Raw genomic sequence first — 23,654 nt, 5'->3', positions numbered from 1 at the left:
TATACTTTGTATGATATAAATGCCCTGATCATCGAGTGGACAGCAGTGTCAATACTGGTAAAGTGAGTTGTTGCGTGAAAGGCTGGTGGAACAGAAGTAATCTCTCTCCTCTTGCCCTAGTTTTTCCTTGACTAGTATTTCCTTCTCGGCTTCCAGTAGCGCAACTGAACGCAGCCAGGGAGTTTGCTGTGTTCTTTCAGACTCATGACAAAATTTCTGCCAGGGCAGCCAGAGGAAGACTAGAGTGCCCGGGGCAGCCAAAGCGGGCTCTTCTGTGGAACATGGTATGGGGGGATGGGGGTTGGGGGAGAGTTCCAAGAAGCGGGGAGAGGGGTGGTCTTGCCTGTCCCAAGGTAGGTGTGAACTTGCGGCGTGTTTATCAGGGCAGCGCTTCCAGGCAGGTGTGAGGGACCCGATGGTGCCACGGAGACCACGCCCTGCACCAATTAAATCATGCATCTCTGGTGGTGCTAAAGCATTCCAGGTGATTCTCATCTATAGCCAAGAGAACTACCCTTTCAGCTCTGAGAGAGAAACTTTGAAAAGATTAACCAGGAGGTAGCTCATTCGTGCCAATGTCTATCAAATAGAGCAAATTCCTCCTTCAGTTTTCAAGGAATCATTGCAGGTGGGAGGGGTTTTTGTTAGTGCTTGCTCTAGGGCACCAGCTGGTTATACTTGATCTCCATCTTTTGTCTTAATATTTCACTAGGGAATTAATAACATACTGCGGTTAAAGGTTCAGCTGCTGAAGAAATTTTTGCCTTGTGTAACGATGTTTAGAGCAGCAGTGTTTCTGGTGGAAGGTAGAAACAACTTAGTGTCCATCAATGGGGCCTCAGACACATCAGCGGTGGCATGAGATGGAATACTGCGAACAAATCAGATCTGTAGGGCTTCCCTGGTGGCGCAGTGGTTGAGAGTCCGCCTGCCAATGTAGGAGACACGGGTTCGTGCCCCGGTCCGGGAAGATCCCACATGCCGCGGAGCGGCTGGGCCCGTGAGCCATGGCCGCTGAGCCTGCGCGTCCAGAGCCTGTGCTCCGCAGCGGGAGAGGCCACAAGAGTGAGAGGCCCGCGTACCGCAAAAAAAAAAAAAAAAAAAAAAAAAAAAAATCAGATCTGTAAGTATCATCATATCACATGCAAAATATAATGTGGCCTGAAAAAAAGCAAGTTATAGAGCAACACATAGGGAATGAGACAGTTTATTTGGCTATTTAAAACACACAATATGACTTGTTACTTACTGTTGCAGCTATCTTACTGTTTCTGGATACCTATACATGTGGCCCAATGAAAGCTGAAGGACTAGAGGGGATACAGCAGAGCCACCATAAAGGTGATCTTTGGGGAAGGAAAGGAATGGAATTGGAGAGAAGTCCAAAGAGGACATTTCTGTAGATGTTTTGGTGCCTTTATAAAAAATAACTGAAGCAAATATGAAAATGATTAAATGAATTCCAGGTTATGGGTACAGAGATATTCATACATTCTTTGTTCTTTATTGAAGTTATGTATTTTTTCTAAGTTCAACAATATAACGACTAGAAAAAAAATAGCCTCTGGATTAAGATCCTTTCACCTTCAGGTCTTGGTCTTCCACTTGCTGTGCGTGTGACCTTTAGCTGTTTCACCTTTTGGGGCCTCATCTGTAAAATGAGGACAGCGCAGTGCCTAGGGTATGGTCAGCACACCGTGCCGGTTAGCTATTTTTATCAGCGTCCTCCAACTGAGATGATAGAGGCTGATTCATCCTCTTCAGCCTTTGGAATCCAGCTCAGGTGTCATCTCCTTCAGGAACTGTTTCCCAACCATCCCAGCCAGGTGCTTCTATAATGCTTTGCTCTACCCTGCATGGTACCCTACGTGCCATCATCTTCTAATGATGATGATTCATATTTATGGAGTATTTACTATGTGCCGGGCTCTCTGCTAAGCATCTTGCCTGCTTGCATATTATCTCAATTCTCACAACATCTTGTTTCATATCACCATTAATTCCCATTTTACATCCTCTTTTTTAAAAAAATTTTTATTGGAGTATAGTTGATTTACACTGTTGTATTAGTTTCAGGTGTACAGCAAAGTGAATCAGTTATACATGTACACATATCCACTCTTTTTAAGATTCTTTTCCCATATAGGCCATTACAGTGTGCTGAATAGAGTTCCCTGTGGTATACAGTAGGTCCTTATTAATTATCTATTTTATATATATAGTAGTGTGTATATGTCAATCCCAATTTATCTCTCTTCCCCATCTTATCCCCTGGTAACCGTAAGTTTGTTTTCTACAGACTCTATTTCTGTTTTGTAAATAAGTTCATTTGTACCCTTTTTTTAGATTCCACTTGTAGGTGATATCATATATTTGTCTTTCTCTGCGTGACAATCTCTAGGTCCATCCATGTTGCTGCAGATGACATTATTTTGTCCTTTTTTATGGCTGAGTAATATTCCATTATATGTACGTACCACATCTTCTTTATCCGTTCCTCTGTTGATGGACGTTTAGGTAGCTTCCACGTCCTGGCTATTGTAAATAGAGCTGCAATGAACATTGGGGTGCATGTATCTTTTCAAATTATGGTTTTCTCTGGGTATCTGCCCAGGAGTGGGATTGCTGGGGCATATGGTAGTTCTATTTGTAGTTTTTTAAGGAACGTCCATACTGTTCTTCATATACATTCTAGTTTAGAATGACCTGTTAGTGTGTCTCCCCTAATAGGTGGTGAGTTTCTGGAGCCTAGGGATTATGATCGATGCAACCCTGTACCCTCCATGCCTGGCACAGTGACTGAGAAAAAGAGGTCATTCAAGAAATTGCCAAGTGAATAATGAATGCATAAAGTTAGGCCAAGCAAACCCAGCCCCTTGGTCACTGCGTGGCGAGAATGTGAGATGGTTTGAGGATCTTTTATGGGCTCCTTGGCTCTGCTTTGCCGTCCTGAGTGCCATGTCTCTGAGGGACCATAGCAGAGAAGTGGGGAACGTCTCCTCTCAGGGACAAAGCTTACTGACTGTTTTATAGGTAAAAGTGTGTGACGTGTGATCTTTGCCTAGCTCACTCTTACTGTCCTTCAGACATCAGCTCATCCTCTCCTTCCCCAGGATGGCGTTTCTGATCCCTAGGGCAGAAGCAAGCCCCATCACATACCTTCACCCAATCCTGTGTGTTTCCTGGCTCGTGTCAACAGTCGCTCTCAGATGGCTGTCTCTGGAATGACTGCTTACTGCCCGTCTCCCCGTGAGCCACACCTGCCGGGAGGGAAGGGTTGTGTCCCCTATGTCTCTGCTGTGTCCCCAGGGCCTCTGCAGTATTGAGCCTGGCATGTTGCAGGTGCTCAGTACATCCTTGATGAATGAATGGAGTCAGGAGAGGCTGAGAGTGGGAAGAGTGGGTTATTGAAATTCAACTTAATATTCCAGTTCACAGCTGCTACTGATGAAGACCATGGCTAATGTCTTCAGGCCAATATTCTGGGGGCTTGTGAGCCTCTCTGTACCTTGGAGCTTGGCACGGCTGATAAGTGATCTTCTAGAAGGAATCTTGCTCAATGGGCAGAATCTTCTGTGGCTGGCATCATTCCAGACCCTCTTCCCTATTAGAGTGGTTCACAACTTACACTCTTGAGTCAGGACCACCTGGGGGCATTAAAAATACAGACGTTACCCGCTCCCTGGCCTTTACATCTATGTATACACCCACGCCTACCCTGAATCAGAATTTCTGGGGTAAAGCCCAGGAGGGCATGTGTATGACATGGTACATCATGGGATGATAACCACTGTTGACCTCTTTCAGGCCACTCAGTCGATTTCCAATGTCCTTAGTTTATAGGTAGGGAGTTCCTGACATACCTTACCTTTTAGGTGGAGAAAATGGATCAGGTATTGAAGGGCAAAGAGATGGGTTGTTTTTCCCTAGTACAAAACCACAGATTTTCTCTGTCTCCCTTTTATTCTCATCCATCTCTGTTCTCTTTCTTGTTGTCTTTGTTGAATCATTCTTACCTGAATCTTAAGAGATGGATGGAAATAGCCTGAAACAGACAAAGGTGAACTCAGGACTCAGTTGTGACCAGAGGCTGCCGGGTGACTGGTGGCCTCCCAGCCCTGGGCACGCAAACAGGAGATTTGTGGCGTGCTGGGAACCCCTGGCGAGGGCTTATCATACAGCGGAGTCTCCCAAAAGCTAATTTACTGGATTATGGCCACATTTCCTTCCGCTCCCCTTTTTAAGCTTAAAAAAAGGACTCTGTCAAAACAACAGGAGGCGTCACAGATGTAAACCTTCAAGGCTTTCTGAGCATGCGAACCATTCCTTGGCTCTCAAGATGATTGAAAATGAGACTTTTCTTCACATCTTCCCATAAACATCAGCTCCTTCTTCCCCCATTGGTGCTCCCAGGGAGGGGAGCCGGCCCGGGGAGGGACTCTGTCCCCGCCCCTCCCCGAGTGGATGGACACACGGACAAACATCTTCATCCACACTCAGGGTACAAGTTGCTTGCACACGTAACTCTTCGCTCTACCATTGTAAGAACACTGGGGGTAGTGTTCTTTTATTTACGGGAACACTTATGAGGTCTGAAAGGGTCAGCGATTTGCAGGCCGGGAGCAGACGCAGGCCCCGTGTCCGGGTCTGTATGTCAGGGCCCCCGTCACCACTTTCTCCCTCCCCACTGGCCTGGGTGGGAACACACCCGTAGCTCCAACACCCGCCAGGTGTCTGGCTTGGCTCCGCGGGACTCTCAGGCCTTTCCTTTGGCCTCTGGGCGCTCTTGATGAATATCCCTGTCCTACCCTTGAGACAGAGGCCTGAAGCTGAGCCTGAATTAAACCTGAGTGGAGGCGCTTGGAATGAGAAAGTGGTCTGAGATACTTGTTAAGGTCTATGAGGGAGGAATGGAACTTAACCTATTAGCCTTTCTTAGTTTATTCGCCTCATTTCTATTCCACTTGATGTTCTGAAATTGCCGTTTGTTAACTGTTCCATGAACACGCATGTCTTTGCGGAGCGCTTGCTGCGTGCCGCGCGGTGGCGTGGGGCTGGGGGCGCGGCAGCGTGGACTTTCAGGGTGGGAGCAGTGGGGACGCCGAGAGGGCAGGGGGACAGGTGTGGCGCTCTCGAGACAGGAGGAAGGCCCAGAGAAGGCTTCGGGATGTACTGGGGGCCGCTGGCTCCAAAGCCCTGGGGCGGGCGCGGGCTTGGAGGAGGGAAGCGGGGCAGCGAGGAGGGCGGCGTGGCTGGAGCAGACCAGAGCCGAGCACGAAGGCCGGGGCTGGACTTTGGATTTAATTCTGAGTGTGACTGAAAGCCTCCGGGGGTTCTGGAGCTCTGACTTGGGTTTTTTTTGGGTTTTTTTCATAATTAAAAAATATTATTATTATTATTATTTTGTCTGCGTTGGGTCTTCGTTGCCGTGCGTGGGCTTTTCTCTAGTTGCGGTCAACTGGGGCTACTCTTCATTGCGGTGCACGGGCTTCTCATTGCGGTGGCTTCTATTATTGCGGAGCACAGGCTTGAGGCGCGCGGGCTTCCGTAGTCGTGGCACGCATGCTCAGTAGCTGTGGCTCGTGGGCTCTAGAGCGCAGGCTTAGTAGTTGTGGCGTACAGGCGTAGTTGCTCAGCGGCCTGTGGGACCTTCCCGGTCCAGGGATTGAACCCGTGTTCCTTGCACTGGCAGGCAGATTCTTAACCACTGCGCCACCAGGTAAGTCCCCCGACTTGGGTTCTTGAAGCATCCCTCTCGGGAGACTGGCAGCTCGGATTCAGGTGGGAGGGCAGGAACTGGGGAGGAGTGGTCGGGTTCACCGTTTGTTCTGAAAGCAGAGCCAGTGGCGTTTGCTGATGCGTTGAGTGTGGGGTAGAGAAGGAATGAGTTGTTCGGATGGGTAATGGCGTGTCTAGATGTGCACACCTGAGAAGCTTCTGTGAGCATTGGCACTTGGGGAGATTCAAATCCAGGAGGCTCCTGGCAGGAGATGGGCCATCGGAATAAGGACTTTCTCTGGAGCTGCTGCAGCAGCTTCCTGGCTGGTCTCGATTCTGATTCCGGGGTTGTGTTTCTAAACGAGGGTTGGCTACTTTCCACTTCCCCGAGATCAGCAGTATGTCTCATTGGCCTTCAGACCAAGTCCAGGCCAGCCCAGTGGCAGTCAAGGCCTCATCCTAGCGTCCCACCCCATCTCCAGCTATTTTCTTGGCTGCATTTACCGATGTTCCGGACACATCAAACTCCCCCCTCCCCGGCTCCCCCGCCCATGTTGTCACAATCATACCCACTGCCTTACTTTATGCTCCTCATATGCCTCTACCTTTCAAGAGGCTTTGGAAGCATAGTCAAAATTCTGCCTTCTCCAAGTTCACATCCCATATCCTTCACGATGGAATTATTTCTCTAGTAAAACTTGATTTGTACATGTAGTCTAGTCACCATTTAATCTTCCTCTATATTACAGTTGTATATCTTTAAATGTATGTTATACATATTTATATTGTACTTTTGTATATATGGTATATTTTGTGTTATAATCATATAGCCCTATAATATTGCTTTCATTAACATAAGGTTTCTATTACTAGATTATGTACTTCTCGGGGTGAAACTGGGTCTTACTCTGTATTCCAGTCTAACCTAGATTTTTAGAACCTCAGTCAGTGATCTGAATCATATTGATTCAGTAAAGGTAGACAGAGGCTAAGAGAACAGTTCTGAAGCATCAAATGCCCTCTGATTACAGCTCTTAATGGTACATGAGGGTGATAGTAAAGGACTTGTAAAAACCTGGAAATTGGGTAGTTTTCTGTTTCAGATGCAGCTAGCACTCTCCAAATAATCCAGTGGTCCACCGTGTTTCCCAGCTTCCTTTGCAGTTGTATTGGCCACGTGACTAGCTCTGATCAGTGAAATGTGAACGGGAAGTCAGGAGTCACTTTGGCTGAGGCTCTTAGGAGCCCGTGCTCTCCTCCATCTTCGTCACCCTCTGCTGCAGTCCGCCTATAGCCATGCGTTAGTATGCAGAACACAGAGTGGATGGAACCTGGATCCAGACTCATCAGATGGAGAAGGGCCCTGCCATCTCACATTAGACCTCGCAATGATATGAAGTAAATGTTGTGCTAAATCAGTGAGATTTTGATTTGCTTGTTACCTCAGCATAGCCTGTCTTATCCTAACTACTGTATCTTTTCAAAGTAGAGCTAGTAAATTCTGCATATGATGGCCTTGATTAGCCGTCCGAGAAAGCAAAGTCAGAAATGGTCTGTCTGTAATTTGCAAGGCATCAGACATCACATTCAGGATGGTTCAGAGAATGAGCTCATGGAGGCAGAAATAGAATATGATTGCAAGCAAACATACAAACAAACAGCAGAAATCTAATCTGTTGTGATGTCCTGTGTTTCAGAAGGAGGGTGTAGAAAGGGAGATGAAGAGCCAGAAGTTGGACATGTGCTTGAGAGAGGGTGTCTTGTGGAGGAACAGCATCTGGCCATTTGGAAGGTGTAACTGTACTGTGGCGATGGGCGCACCAAGTTGTTTGGGCCAGATGTCATTTCACATTCAGATTCTGTAACTTCCTGCTCCTGACGTGAAGCCATGCTTGTAGTATAACCTCCAGATAATACTGAACTTGCCATTAGTTTGTACAAAAGGAGAGAAGACCCTCATGCGCTATCATACATACTAGCTGGTTTCATCGACAGGTCATTCTCTAGCCAGTTAATTCTCTAGCAGTCTAGTTGTTTGTATCAGCCTCTGTAAGGCAGTAAGTTCATTCATGAGAGATGGAAATCAGACTCCATCTGTTGAGTCTGTGGAAATCAGACCCAATCCGCTGGCAAGCCACCTTGTGAGGTCTTTAGGCAGCCGGGTGGGCAGCCAGCCAGCCAGGTCTCAGACCCTCCCCAGGCTCCACCACTCAGCATTGCCCTTGGGGGTTGTACTTGGTACAGCACGTGTTCTTGACCTGCACCCTTCAGAGGCTCCCAGGAACGGAGCTGACTGGGAAACAGTCAGCTTTGTCTGCATGATTTCATGAGCCTTTACATTAACATTGGAGGCCCCAAAACACCCCATTAGAGAAGCTTCTCCTTGAAAGTAAGGTTGATTGTTGCACTGAGAAATGTATAGACCCAACCATAAACAGAACTGATTTTTGTTTACTTAAATGAATTTTAGGGAGAGGAGTCATGCAAACATACTCTGACTCTGCCATTTCCCCCAGAAATCTCAAAGACAGTTTGGGATCATCAACAATATGTATATTTGCAGCTGTGTGTTTGAAAGCTGCCGGCAAATCCATTCTCACATAAAGAGTTGTCTCTGATACGAGCATCACGTTTTGGAGATTTTCAGTTCCCTTTGTTCTCCTTTCTGATTCCAGACTTGACATATTGGTTATGTTCTCATATCCCAAATACCAAGCCCCAAACTAAAAATAGAACACAAATCTTTGTTAATGTTTTTTAATAGTAAAAATATTCGTATAAATAAGAATTTCTAAAAGTGTAGAAGTAGTAAAAAAAAAAAAATAGAAAGTAGGACCCTTTCTAGTTCCACCCCGTAGAAAAAGGCACTGTGAACGTTTGGTGAATATCATTCCAGATCTTCTCCCTACACATATACAACCGTATGTTTTATTATTTACAAAAATGGGATAATTTTATGCGTGCTGTCTTACAATGTGCTTTTTTTCTCTCGGCGACATATCTTGGGCATATTTTTCATGTCAACGCACATTTGTATGTTTTAGTGGCTGCGGAATATTCCATTATATAGGTATACTATAATTTATTTAGCCAGTCCCCATTGCATTGCTCTCAATTTTTCACGTTTATAAACAATCCTGAAATGAATGTCCTTGATTACAGATCTTTGAGTACTACATGGTCTTAATATAGTTAAGTTTCTAGATGAGAAAGAAAGAATTCTGTATTTTAAGTTTTAGGTCAAAAGAATTCTGTATTTTAAATTTTAATAGCTTCCGCCCAAAGGTCTGTACAGTTTACACATTCACCACCGCCATGCTGGCATCTTGGTTGGATTTGCATTTTGATCATCTTAGACAAAAGAAATCTCAGGGCTAGAATCTACTGTGCAAGGTACAGGTGTAATTTTTGAATTACTAAAATGCAAAAATTACCCCATACAATGCCATTTTGGTCGTAGTTTCGTAAGCACAAAATGGTAACCATGACTCCTGAGTGAAAGCAGAAGTGCAGCCCATTCTGACATTCCCTGTCGAGTTCCCACCTCTCAGCTTCCAATCCCGACAAAGACAACCATACACATGTGAGGAGGTTTGCTGGGCCGGCTGGAGTAGGAAGTGCTTTGCTTTAAATCTGCCTTTTACAGAGGAGTCAGTGGGCTGAAATGGAAAGGTCCTTAACTCCCACACTTGCTGGCTCTGCACCCTTGGTGCGTCACTAATTCTCTCTGAACTGATTTCTTTATCTGCCTAATGGCATTTTGTGAGAACTAACTGAGAAATTAGACGTTAAGTCCCTAACCAATGCCTGACATGTAGCATTTGCTTGTTTTCTCCATCAGCCGAGCATCCTTCCTCTGTGGAGAATAGAGCTGCTGTTCTAGGACCAAACTTCACTGTGACAAACGACTCCAGTTTTAAACCATCTCCTAGAGAAGGGTAAGTATTACTTGTAGGGATTCTCTATTCCTCTTGACTTGTTTTCAATATATTGGACATTAAGGTACATTGTTGAACAGGACAATTTTTCTGTTTGTTTTTTCAGAGCAATTTTCTCTAAGAGTCTTAACCATGTCCATTTGGTTTTGCCAAGCGCATTGTGAAATAAGTCATATTACTGTTTGGCCACGTTATGTAGATATAGCTCATTATGTTTAAATCTGCCTGTTGTTTCAAAGGTAGCTCTGTTGACGCTGGTTCCAATGGGGGTGACTGTCACCAAATGAGACCAGAGTTGGGTCTGTGAGGCTTTTCACTCCGTGCACGTGTGAAATTGTTTCCTGGGTGAGCTGTTCTACCTGAGATTTGAAGAATCTGTCACTCGTGGTAATTTCCTCTACCTGATGGTTTAGCCGGACTCTTGCTATGCTTGTGCCCATTCAAACTACTCCAGGGTGTTCTCAACCACATGGCTGCCCACCTGGAGTATCCAAAAGGATCCTGGTGGATACGTGGGAAGCAGCTGCAGATGGAGGCTATTCCTGGAGAAATGCAAAGAGCCCAGTAGGCTGGTGGGGAAACAAGCCCTGGACAGGAGGGAGGCAGCACAACCTAATTCATTATCTTGCTTTTATTTAACCACCATCAAAGGTGGGGAGTGTAGTGAATAGTATCCTTAGTCTTCAGATGAAGAAATGGGAATTCACAGGTTTAATGAGTAAGTCTAATGAGATTTGTAAAGCTCGAGCTTGGGCTCAAGACTTGTGGTCCAGTCCAGTGGGGAAGACTGCGATGGTCGTAGCACCCCAAAACTGTCCCTGGGCTGCGGATGCAGGAGGCCCAGATTCAGCTTGCACAGCAAAGTGTCAGGGTTCAGCCACATACATGAAACTCAGCGGGAACACCACCTAGTCGGAAACTAGAGGGAAACTGAGGCAGACGCCCTGTTTTATGGAGTGTGTTGCTGAAGCCAGAGATGGAAGGACCAAGGATGTCAAGGTGTTCAGGGCTCACCTCAGATACCAGTTGCTTCACCCAGTCCAAGATCCACCTGGGAGAGGTTGGAGGCTGTTAACTTACCCTAGTTCATCAGGGTTCGTTAGGTACGAAGCATGGCAGAGCTCAGGAGAAACGAAGCCTCATGACTTCAGGTCAGAGGGGCTGCAAACAGCAGGGACTGTATGTAGGTTTCACAGTTTAGCCCACAGAATTGCCCTATTCCAGATGCTTCTTCTACCTTCCTTGCTTCACCTCTGCATTGTCGATTGAGTGCAGCAAGCAATGCCAATGATGCCAGACTGTGATGGGCTCCGTGAAAGTGCTCTGAGCCCACTTGACCAGGTTCTCTCCTTTCCTGTTGGAATGAGTCAGCCCATCACTGAAACGTGTGCTGTTCGTGTGGCAGACTTCTGTGGCTGATAAAGCTCTGAGTGAAGTTTAGGCTGCCGCGTGACCTCGGTCCCCTTCAAGTTTATACCTGTTCATAGTTCTGTTTAGTCTGCAAAGTCACTTGTAGATAATAACAGCTTTTTTTTTCTGTTATATTCTCCAAGAATCCGGTTACACTAAGCCTCTTGATACAGGTTCTTGAGCTCAGATCATGCTCATGACCAATTGATTGGGAGTTTTTCTACTCCCCCCCTTCCCCCCTCCCAACCCTTCAGCCGCAGATTAATATCTAACATCTTTCTAGAAGGCTGATAACAAAGTATCTTTGTAAAGAGCAAAGGCTTTTTTTTTTTTTAAAAGCTGAAATCTGGTTGACCAAGTTTATTTTCTGTTGAAGCAGAGAATAACTATAGAAGGCACAGACCTGGCTGCTCAAATTCTTTCTTTTAAAATGAATGTTCTCATTGCTCTAAATTAGAAGATGCTGAGGGTGATGGAGTGAGAAAGTCCAGGCAGGGCCTTCTGTTTAGCTACGATGTCCAGTTCTTGCAGTGATATGGAGAAAAGCAAAGAAAGTGATGTGTTGAAAGGCAATGGTGCCATTTTCAGTCTTATTTATCTCCTGCTCCTTGTTTTTATTTTTAAGGAATTAAAGGTAAATAATTTGTACTGAAATACATAAGGATAAATATTGGGTGGGGTGTTTCTAGCCACTTTTCTCTCTGAAACTTTTTGATACTTTTGGGTAAGAAAATCAAATGTGTTTCCTTTGTTATATAAACTCCAAGGGATTGAAAGCTAGGAGAGAAAATATAATCAGTAAAGCTTTGGCTTAATCAAGCTTCTAGACCCAGTGACCAATTTATAGGAAAATAAGACACAGGAGCATGTTAAGAGACATCATGGGATGCAATTAGCAAAACTCAGATATAGGAAGTTCTAAAGAACAGATAATCTAATTTCTTCTTCTTCAACAACATCAACAAGACATGGGAAAAATAAATGGGGGAACCCATAATTTAAAAAAGATTTAAGATATATAACTGGGCTTCCCTGGTGGTGGAGTGGTTGAGAGTCCGCCTGCCGATGCAGGGGACGCGGGTTCGTGCCCCGGTCTGGGAAGATCCCACATGCCGTGGAGCGGCTGGGTCCGTGAGCCATGGCCGCTGAGCCTGCGCATCCGGGAAAAAAAAAAAAGATATATAACTAATAGTAGTGTATGGACCTTACTTGGATCCCAGTTCAAATCCCTACCTAAAAGATTTATAATCTTGGGATAATTGGGGGACAGCCCAGTAGCAATGAGAACTGCTAACATTAGACTGTGGGCTCTAATATCACTTTCCCCTAAAAGAAACCAGGGTTCCTTAAAGAAGTGGCCACTTCCAAGCATAATATACAGTGTGAATTTAGAAAGTCTTGTCATATCAGTTAGCAAGGAAAATGGCAAAGACTTCTAACATCATCTTAGAACTCAAGAGCTACCTTGGTCAAAGATGGGAAATATGGGCGTCAATAAGAACAATTACTGCAGTGGATAGAAATAGTTCAAATATGCTTAAATTCATGAGTTCATAATGCTACTTTAAAAAGTGCAAATGAATTGGTCATTACTGGAGGATGCCAAGGAACCAACTCATTATTTGAAACCTGGTAGACGAGGGAAAAATCAAGCGTTTATTCTTCCTTTTAAATATGAACTGTGCCATGAGATAGTCAAAAGAAGACAGGAAGTTTCTCACTCTAGAAGTAATCCAACTAATAATTGAATAAGAAATACTACCTTTTTGTAACCATTAATTAATGGATGAATCTAGGCATTGAGCATGAATGAATACTAATATCACAACACTACAAACAGATATTGTGCACCCCTGCAATGGAAGAACATAGTACCCCTATGACACAGTCTTGACAAAAAGTACTTGAACATGCTTAAGCCTCTAGATCCAACTACCAATTTATAGGAAATACAGATGACAGGGAAGCATGTTAAACTGCACCATGGGGCTACAATCACCCAAATCCAGATGGTGGGAACTTTCACAGGACAAACAATCCAGTTTCTTCAACAAATGTATTGCAAGGAAAAGAAATAAGGGTTGGAAAAGGAACCTCTATGCTCGAAGGCAATTTAAAGGATGTAAATCAATTATAATATGTGGATCTTCTTTAGATGTTGTTTTTAAAAAGTGTCCAAATTCTAACAAACTGTAGTAAATGTTAATGACATTCACGAGATCAGGATATTTGAACACTGTCTAAGGAATTATTATTTTGTTACATGTGATACTGGTATTGTGATTATGTTAGACTCTTTATCTTTTATAGGTATATATTGAAATATTTACAGGAATGATACGAGGCCTGGGAGTTACTTCAAAAGCATAAGGTTAAGGGGAGTCATCTCCTGGGTTGGAGATGAGCCAGACAGACTATGGGTTGATGGCTGTTGGAGCTAGGTAATGCACATAGAGGAGGTATTATTTTGCCTTTTTGGTGTATGTTCAAAATTCGACATAATAAAAAAAGATTATTTTAAAGGATAGGTAAATGTGAACACTGACTTGGTGTTTAATTATGTTGAGGAGTTAATGTTATTTTTAAAGTTTGTGGTAATTTGGATTTACACCTTTGAAAAGATAAAATAGTTAAATAGTTTAAAAAGTAAAATAGTTAAATAAAATAGATAAAATAGTTTCTGGGATTTGCTTCAGATCATTGGTGCTTGTAGGGATAAAAATGAAATAAAAGTGTCCACTATTGTATAAGTTTGAACATTTCCTAAATTATAGGTAACATACAAAAGCTAGGCTAGGCTGTAATTAAAGAAGAAAAAAGGACTGTAGCATAGAACAGTTAATGTAAAAATGCCTTGTGTCTTTGACTAAATTGAATGAAAGCCAAATGTTCATTTTTATTTTTCATGCTAAGCTTTTGGGTTAGCAAAAACAAAACCTAAACACAAATGCATTTAAGGCAAAGTGAATAGAAATATATAAACCTGTTGACAGTAAAGAACTCTTCTTTGTAGCAATCGTATAATAAAACAAGGAATTAATTTCTCAGCCCCGTTTCCTCCCCCTGTATCATCTGAAGGTCAGTAATGCTATTGTGTGTAAGATTTCTAGTGTCATTTATATAAACTGCCTACTAAATTAAGTTCCTAAGTTAAACTTGAAATTTATCAGAGTTAGGCCTTGAAATTCATACATACGGGGAAAATAGGTAAAATCGCATATTACAGAAGAGAAAAGATAAGTACCCATTTGTTTGAGCTTTAAAATGTACTGAAACGAGATAAGAAGGATGTTTTTATCAAAATGGTAAGAGCTACAAAAAAAAAAAAGACGATTATATAAGGTCTTAGATTCTGGATGCTGAAGAGTAGATGGAGAGGGTGGCGGGAAGAAGACATTTGGCAAAGTCAGAGTCAGAATCTGTGGAGTTCAGAAGTCTCTGAAGCACAGGGGGCTGTGGATTGCTTGCTCAACCTCCATTCCACTCTGCTTCTCGTTGGAGATGTTGGGACTCTAAACCTGATGCGTGGCAGATTCCCTTGCAGCAGGGATTCTGCGTGAGAGTTAGGTCTTGCTGATTATACATGCCTACGTTTGGATTTGGAAGGCAGACATGAGGTGGAGGCCGTCTCATTTTCATTTCTGGGGAGGCTGTCCTGCAGCAGCACTGCAGTTTGCTTTTTCCAGGCTCCTGGGTACTGAGAAGCAGTTGCAGAAGCAGAGCAGCTGTGGGGACTTCCAGACTCTGGCCTCCTTGTCCCTGGTTTACAGCTATGGGAGTGGGTCTGGAACCCATAGCTTCAGTATGAACCTCAGGCTGGTAGCTGGTCTGGTGGCTCCATCTGCATTGTTGTAGGAGTCCCTGCTATAGGCTCATCCCAGAACTTGTCTGTCAGCCCTTCCAAAGACTTTGTAAGTACCCAGCTCCCTGGATTAAATTTCTTTCTGTTTAATACGCCTGGCATGACATTGTTCATGATATTGCTGATGGAAACAAGCAGCATTTAAAAGCGGTCACGCTTTCACAAATGAATGTTAGGCCTGCCAAAATTCACCTTTTCTTCCGCACACACAATTACCAAGGCCTCACACGTCCAGCCCCATCATCCCCAAGTCCCAGTTCTCTTGGTTCCTTCGCTGTTTCTTGCCAGTGGTCCCAACATTCGAGGTATCTGCAGCCAGTGGAGGACCTAGGCTTCAGAGTGGCTGGCAGGGCGCCCACACTCAGCTTCAGTTGCAGGTTCAGCTGTCTTTGAACTGTGCCAACTTCTCCTCCGCCCACACCTATTGTCACAATAATTCTAATATGTAGAGTTTTAAAAAAAATTTTATTTATTTTTGGCTGTGTTGAATCTTCGTTGCTGCATGCGGGCTTTCTGTAGTTGTGGTGAGCTAGGGCTACTCTTTGTTGCAGTGCGTGGGCTTCTCATTGCGGTGGCGTCTCTTGTTGTGGAGCATGGGCTATAGGTGCGTGGGCTTCAGTAGTTGCAGCATGTGGGCTCAGTAGTTGTGGCCCGCGGGCCCTAGAGCATGCGGGTTTCCGTAGTTGTGGCTCGTGGGCTCTAGAGCGCAGGCTCAGTAGTTGTGGTGCACGGGCTTAGTTGCTCCGTGGCATGTGGGATCTTCCCGGACCGGGGGTCGAACCCATGTCCCCTGCGTTGGCAGGCGGATTCTTAACCACTGCGCCACCAGGGAAGTCCCACATGTAGTGATTTTATCCCTATTCAAAGACAAGGTGCCTGAAGCTTAGAGACATTAAATAACATGTCCAGTATCCCTGTTTAAGGGCAGATTTAGGATTTGATCTCAGTTTTGTCTATTGAATGAGCTTTTGAAAATACACTAATGTAGGTATATAGTAAGCATCATAGTTTAGTCCTGCAGTCCTGCCGAGGACTGAGTGGAGGCTACACAAGAAACAGAATTTCTTATCTTCTGTGCTGGCTTCCTGCCTTTCGGTTAGTTCATAGGAGACAGCTGAGGAAGAAGGCATGGGAAAGAAGCCATAAAATATGAGTGAACAAAAGGAGCCAAAGGGTAGTGGAGACGAGCTGGTGGTGTTGGTGCTGTCGGCGGTAGAGATGGGTGGCATTGGCACGCTCGTCATGCTAGCTGGGGCCGTGGCAGCCCTGGTGGGCTTCGTGGTGTGGTCCGTCTGCTGCTAGTGCTCAGAAGTAGGGGAGCAGATTGAAAGCTGCCTAAACATTTGTAGTGTTACTTCACCCTAGCTTCCGCTCCCTCCTTTCATTCTGCTGATAGAACGAACCTCCCTCTGCCGTAAAGGAGGAGTCTTCTTTCTGACCTAGCAAACCCCACGCAGCTCAGCCAGGCTGCAATGAGGCCTGGACCCCTGTCTTTCCCTGTGAGTGACTTGACCTCCAGCTGCAGACTTGGACCTCCTGTATTCTGTGCTGTAACTGCACTGTCTCTAAAACGCCAGCATGTGACTCCATGGGTGCTGTGCCCTGCCCCTGCAGTGGGCCTGGGAGCTAAAGTACATGGCTCAGGGTTCCAGTTCTGCAACTTTCTGTCTGTGTGATTCTGGCCCAGCGCCTTAACCTCTTTGAGCCTCTGTTTCCTCATCTCTGAAATGGGGGGACATAACACTACTTCACAAGGTTAGAATGTGGATAACGAAGTGAGTTAATTATCTAGAACATGGCAGGTGCTTTATACATGGTGTCCCTTATGTTAATTATACACACTCTGAATGGAGTCAATGCGTCTCTCCACTGGGGTAAGCTGATGAGAAAACGGGGGTATCAAAGTGTATTTCTTCACTGACCAGAATAGATTTTCTATAAAGAAACTTACTTTCAAACGCATGCAGAACAGTCCAGTTCCTCGCAAATGAAGTGTTGTTTTTTTGACTTGGCAAGGGCATGGTGTGCTCTGAGCCACTTACTGTCTTGTGTCATCAACAAAACACAACAACAGTAAACAACTGGTGTTTGGCCTTCGTGACTCTGATCTCAGGTATCTGCCCACAGCCTGGTCAAGCTCTAGAGGCACACTTCAAATAACCCTTAGATAAATATTATTTCCTCTTAAGAGGAACCCGTCAACCTAATGAATCGTATTAAAATAATTCCTGACTGTACATTTGCCTAGTGTTAAATGTTCATAAACTTTATTCTGAACAACTCAGGTGCCATTAGACTTAGAGCTGTTACAGGAATTTTATCGTCTCTCCTTTTTCATGAATGTTTGTGTTTATTTAAAAATAATTTGCACAGAGTTGAGAGCTTAAATTTTCTAAAAGGAGGAAGGGAATAATTAATTGTGTATCTCCCTATTTCTATCTATAGACCATCTCACTAAATATCTAGATCTGAAACTCTATGAGATTGATAAATATGCAAAAATCTATGCTATCGGAAGTTGAAACGAACATGTTTAAATGAGTTGTTTTTTATAAAGTGTTCGCACAGTTCTTGACTCAAAGTTAACAGTTTATAAAATCAGCTCCTTTTGAATATTTACTAGTGCCTTCGTTTGATGATTCTAACTCATACTATGTCCAGAAATTGTGTTTTCTTCGCTTTGAAAGTGATTCATTTTTTTTCTTGCAATCCACTGGATATTGAGATCATGTCATGATGTGACTTAAACGTGATGTAACCTGGTGGGGGAAGGAATTATGTGACATTGAGAAGGTCAGGTTGAGTGAAGTGTTCCTAGTACCCTAAGGAAAGGAGATATTACCCTCTATTGGTTTACAAGTCATGTTTCAAATGTTTTCTTTGAGGTTAGGACTCAGATCATCCCTTTGCTATATACACTTAGTAATTTGCTAATTCATTCCTCAGGCTTCTAAGTAGCATTCAGACAACCTTATTTGTCTCCAGTCCCCATCTATAAAGTGGATAGCATGCCACCCTACAGGTGTGTCATGGCTAGCAAGGCATAAGTATTTACTGGGGGCTTATTTTAGCAAGAACATAAGAAAGAAGTCATGGCCCTTAGCCTTCATAGAATTGACTATTGAGCCTTAGAGACCAAAGTGAAAGAAAACATTGTGAAAAAATGTTTTCATTGTTCCCTGAGAATTGAATACAGATACCAGGCCATGCAACCCCGGCTTCTGTCACTGCGCTGAGTGCATATCCGGCTCCCTGGATAGTCTGGCCTTTCCCCCTCATAGCCCAGACCTCCTGAAGCTGCATGTTGGATTTGAGAAAACAACCTTTCCAGATAAAGCAAGATCATTCTTTGTTATCAGTAGACACATGGCCGCGCCCCACCCCCCACCCCCCCCCCACCCCCCCCCCCCACCCCCCCGCCAGAAAATTCAAATAGCACTCAAGGTCCATTAGTAGAAGAATGAGAAGTGAAATTGGATTGCCCGTTGAGGGTTGAGCTTTGGGTCTTGAGTCGTATTTAGTGATTAGTTTCTGAAAAGCCTTCTGCTCCTCAAGCTGCAGCACACTTTGGTCTTCTCCTGGTCCCATTAGGGTCATGGTCCGCAGTGAGGAAATTCAGCTTCTGATAAGGAAGAAGCTTGAGGGTTTTTTTTTTTTTCTTTTTTTCTTTTTGCAGGTAGTACAGGGGGGTCAGGAAGCAGGAGCAGAGGATGTCCCCTTGACCTATGAGATAAGAAAACAAACAAACCCATGTGAGGCAGGAGTGACATTTGTTCCGAGGCCTAATTTTAGAAGCAGAATGTGAGGAGATGAGCTGGAACACACATGGGCAGCTCCAGTGAAAAGTTGAGATGGAATGTTCTTGCTCTTACTCTGAATGTGCTGTGGGACCAGCATGCACTGGGTTTTGCAAACAGATAATTGCTGATAGATTATAGTTTTCTACTGGAGGGCCTGAGATAATCCGGCTGGCTCTCTGTGAACAAGGAAATAGAGTCGGTAGGAGCTGAAGGATGAAAAGTAACTTTCCTACATTAACCATCTAGGAAGCAAGTAGGAAGGGGAAGTAGAAACCCCCCAGAAGGATGACTCCCTTGATTGAATCTTCATGGTGCTTTGCAATTAGGGGCCCTAAAGGGGAAACTGGAAGACTGAAGGCTGTCTAGATGAGGCGTGGCAGATACATGGCATAAATACCACCCTCTTCTTTTCCAGGCCATGGCAGAAACCGCCAATCAATCATGGCACTTCTTCCTGCTAAGATCTTCAGTTCTTTTATGCTGAGATCTACAAAATCACACCTCTTCCTGTGTGAGTTCTCATTTTGTACTTCTGGTTGGAATAAATTAGAAATCACAAGACATCAAGAAACTGATACAAATCAAAAGGTTTCACTCTCCCTTTATTCCAGTTTATTGTGGTGGTCACGAAGTCTCTTAAAGTCAAGTTGATCTTGGTGATTTATTCCGGTCGAGGCACTTGTCTTATTTTTTTATTTTTATTTTTTGCATAATGAGATTAATGTTAATTTTCAGAGACCGACTCATACTAACCAAGCTTTAGAAAACTAATGTTGTGGTATAATAAGATATATACATGGGCTTTGCTCCCAGTTCTTGGTACAGAGCTCCTAAAACTCGGCATTTCTTGAGTGAAAGGACTGCCTTTTGTTATTCATAAGAAGATACTTCTCAGCACATCTGAGTTTATGCTAATGAGGTGACTTAAAGTGTTCCCTGGATAGTCTGGGATGGGGCAGATTATCAGCAAGACCTAGCGATTAGAGGGTAGGAACTTGCAGCCCCCATCCACAGCCTCTAGGAAGGGCAGCGGGAGGAAGGCTGGAGATTAACGCTCTACAAAAACTCTTGAACAATGATAGGTGATGAGCTTCCAGGTTGGTGAACACATAGAAGTGCTGGGAGGGTGGTGTGTCTGGAGGGAGCATGGCAGCTCCATGACTCTCCCCCCTTGCCCTAAGTATCTCTTCCAGCTGGCTCTTCCTGAGTTGTATTCTTTTATAATAAATCAGTAAACGTAAGTAAATGTTTCCCTGAGTTCTGTTAGCTATTCTAGCAAATTATTGAGCAAGAGAAGGGGGGTCAGGGGAACCTGATTTATAGCTGGTTGGTCAGAAGTGCAGGTGACAGCATGGACTTTCAATTGGCCTCTGAAGCGGGGGTGGGAGGTAGAGGAAGGGTGGGTGTGGCGAGACTGAGCCCTTAACCTGTGGGATCTGCTGCAATCTCCAGGTGGGTAGTGTCAGGATTGAATTTGTAGGGTACCAGTTTGTGTCTGCCCGAGATTGGGGAATTGCTTGGAGAAGGAAAAACCCACACATACTTTTAGCTTGCCCTGGGCCTTATCCACCTGAGAAGTAAAATTATCATGAGAAAGTTTCTCGGGAATTATGGAACCAGAACTAAAAGGATCAGTTGCCTGCGTTCCTTTATTCATTTATTTTTTTGATCGTTCTACATTGAAGACAAAGAGTCTGCTCTCTTAGGGCCTACATGGCAAGGAAGGGGGCAGATGGTCAACAAGGAAACAATGAATGAACAAAGTTATTTCCAGTAGTGTTACATGGTATAAAGGGTATAAGACAGGATATTGTGGTCGTGAATCAAACATTTGATTCACGCTTTGTCAGCAGACTGGCCTTTCTACAGTTGGTAAATTCCTGACACCAGAAGCAGAATGACTCAGGCCTCGGGCAGGGACACGCCTTCTCCCTTGGACGGTGCTCTCACGGGGACTGCAAAACATGCCTCAGTGTGTCCTGCTCATAGACCCCTTGACATCGATCAGCGATCCTTATGCTGGGGAGCGGAGTAGCACAGAGTTGTGGTTAAGAGCAGGAGCCCTGCAGCTGGGACAGACCTGGAGACATACCCTGATTGTGCCACTTTTAGTCATTCAACAAACGTCCATTGAGTATATATTATGTACCAGGTGCTGTACTGGTGCTAAAGACAGGCAGTGAACAAATACATATGAAATATGACATTTATCTTTGGACACCTATGTTCACAGCAGCATTATTCGCAATAGCCAAAAAGGTGGAAACAACCCAAGTGTCCACTGATGGATGAACGGATAAACCAAAGGTGGCATAAACACACAATGGAATATTATTCAGCCTTAAAAAGGCAGGTAATTCTGACCCATGCTACAGCGTGGATGAACCTTGAGGACACTACGCTGAGTGAGATAAGCAGTCACAAAAGGACAAATACTGTTACGTGAGGCACCTAGAGTACCTCACATCAGGTGCACATAAATTCATAGAGACAGAAAGTAGAAGGCTGCTTGCTGGAATCAGGGGGAGAGATGGGGAGTTGGTGTTTAATGGGTACAGAATTTCAGTTTTGCAAGACGAAAAGAGTTCTGTGGATGGATGGTGGTGACGGTCGCACAATGATACACTTAAAAATGGTTAAGATGGTACATTTTATATCATGTGTGTTTTACTACTATAAAAACAACATAAAACTAAAAGGGCCGTTAAACACTGAGAAGAATACAGCAGGTACAGGGGATAGAGAGTGGCCTGGGTAGTTGCTGTTTTGGGAAGGGTGGTTTAGGCATAGCCTCTCTTAGGACATGACAGAAGAGACCCAAAGGAAATGAGGGTACAGGCCATGAGGACGTTAGAGAGAACATTCCAGACAGAGGGAAGAGCAAGTGGAGGGAGCCTGAGCTGGGAGCAGGCTTGGTGTGTTTGAGGATCAGCCAGGAGGTCCTAGATTGGACTGGAGGGGGCGGGGGTGAGCAGACAGGAAACGAGGTTTGAGAGGGAGACCGAGGCCAGATCAGGTCACATCCTGCCACCACGGTAAGGACCTCAGGTCGTTCTCCAGGTCAGCTGGGAAGTCACTGGAGGGTTTTGATGGAGGGGCGACATGGTCTCAGTTATATTTTCAAAAGAATCATCCTGACTCCCTGGCAGAGAATAGACCTCAGGGGACCAAGAGTGGAGGCAAGATGACCAGTAAGGAAGCCGATGCAGCTAGAAAGCAAGTCAGGGTGAGGGATGAAGGTGGCGTGGACAAGGGTGGTATTGGTGGAAGCGGCAAGAGGCGGTCTGATTCTGCGTGTTAAATGTTGAAGGTAGCGGACCAGTGTGACGGTAGTTAGCAAGATGACTTTTACGCAACAGGGTGATGGCCGGCTCTTCTGGTCTAACAGGCTCCCCACTGAGGCCCCTTCACTCCCACACGAGGTCTGTGCCCACCCAGCTGCCTCTGTCCACCTCTGCTTCTCATCACCGAGGCCCAAGGAACACTGGGTCCTTGATCAGCCGTGGAGACCCCGGGTGCTGCCTCCAAACGTCCCTCTACCTGCCTCCCCACCCCCACTCGGCACCACTGCTCCCGCTCCAGGGGGCAAAGGCCAACTGCCATCAAGGTCCCCAGAAGCGAGCCCATATCTAACCTGATGCATCTCAAGCCCCGCCCCTTTGCGAGAGGCGGGCCTTTGGGGTGTGGGCTCCGCAGCCTCTGGCCCTGAAGTTCTACCTCTTTTTCATCTTCCTTCTCTCGTTCATCCGCCAAGAAGCATCAGGGCTTCCCTTCTTCCTGGAGGGGACCTGCGTCAGGTGGGACTCCCTGAGCTGGTTTGCTGGCCTTGCTGCTTGAAATGTTAAAGGGGAGATAAAGGGATTTTGAAAACCCTTTTCTCTCTTGACAAAGCCTTTGCATGGATTTGATAACCCTTTTATAGATGGTAGACGTTGAACTTGAATCTGTCTTTTTCTTGGTTTCCTTACTTGAACATTCTAATGTTCTTCCCTGCAACACTCCTCCCCCACCCCCCTGAGCTAGGACGAAGGTCATTTGCAGAGAAATGCCAAAAAGAAAAGCACAGTGATAGATTCCAAGGTACTACACCTCTCACATAAGTGGACTTTAATAATGTGAAGCAGTTTCCATAAGTTTCCCAAGGCAGAGTTGCCTGTGCCCACGAGCTGTCTCCAGCGCCGCAGGGAATGGCGGTGCCTTGATCTCCTCTGCCTGGTGCTGCATGGACCAGGCTCATCCCTTGCCCCGACTGTTTGGTTGAGGACATTTTTGGAAACTCTCCAGAGAAAAATGTTAAAACCAACCTGTAACAGGTTGTCACTGGCATGGAGCGAAGCAGGAGGTGTGGAAACGGGCAGCCGTTTGGAGGTTTGCAGTCGGATGCAGTCGGATGGAGGTTTCTTGAAAGTTGAAGGGAACCATGGATACAAACACAGGGTGTAAGGTCAGGACCTTGGGCGCAGGGTGGGGACACTGGACAGGAAGAGAAAGACCCCAGACTCCTGTTGGAACCAAGTCAGTCGCCGTTTTCAGCGCTGGACTGGCATGTGGTCCAGCGGGCTGGAAGTAAGTTCGGAGGGTGGTGAGTTGCAGAAGCTGTGGGCTGTGGTCCAGGCACTGCCCCTCATGAGTTGTGTGGTTAATTTCCAAGACTCAGTTTCTTTATCAGTAAAATAGGAACAATAGTGTGATCACCTCTGTCCAACCCATTTCACAGGTTTCCTGGCCACCTGGTGTATAAAAGGGCTGCGTAAATTCCTAGGTTGGGACACATGAGGGCTGGGAGGCAGAAGTTGTCCCCAAGGCAGAGATGTCATGATTAGCAGTCTTCCGAGACCCCTGCCTGGGAGCCTGGACCACTCGCCTGGGTCCGAGGGTTCAGTGGGCTTCTCATCCCTTACCAGGAGTGGGGATATTTGGAGGCAA

At 45.1% G+C, this 23,654-nt stretch overlaps 1 protein-coding gene across 1 annotated transcript in view; it reads left to right on the top strand.

Moving 5' to 3' along the window:
- The window catches only part of FOXO1 (forkhead box O1), a 409,656-nt gene that overhangs the window by 203,351 nt on the left and 182,651 nt on the right, over window positions 1-23,654 (top strand). Inside the window, exon 2 of the mRNA XM_032611267.1 lies at window positions 9,560-9,656. Within this exon, the coding sequence (XP_032467158.1) occupies window positions 9,560-9,601 (42 nt within the window). The 3' untranslated portion in view covers window positions 9,602-9,656. The remainder of the gene's footprint in view (window positions 1-9,559; window positions 9,657-23,654) is intronic.

Source organism: Phocoena sinus, chromosome 18 (assembly GCF_008692025.1).
Source record: "Phocoena sinus isolate mPhoSin1 chromosome 18, mPhoSin1.pri, whole genome shotgun sequence".
NCBI classification, from domain to species: Eukaryota; Metazoa; Chordata; class Mammalia; order Artiodactyla; family Phocoenidae; genus Phocoena; species Phocoena sinus.
The sequence above is the reverse complement of the archived record's forward strand: the minus strand, read 5'-3'. Positions and strand labels throughout refer to the sequence as shown.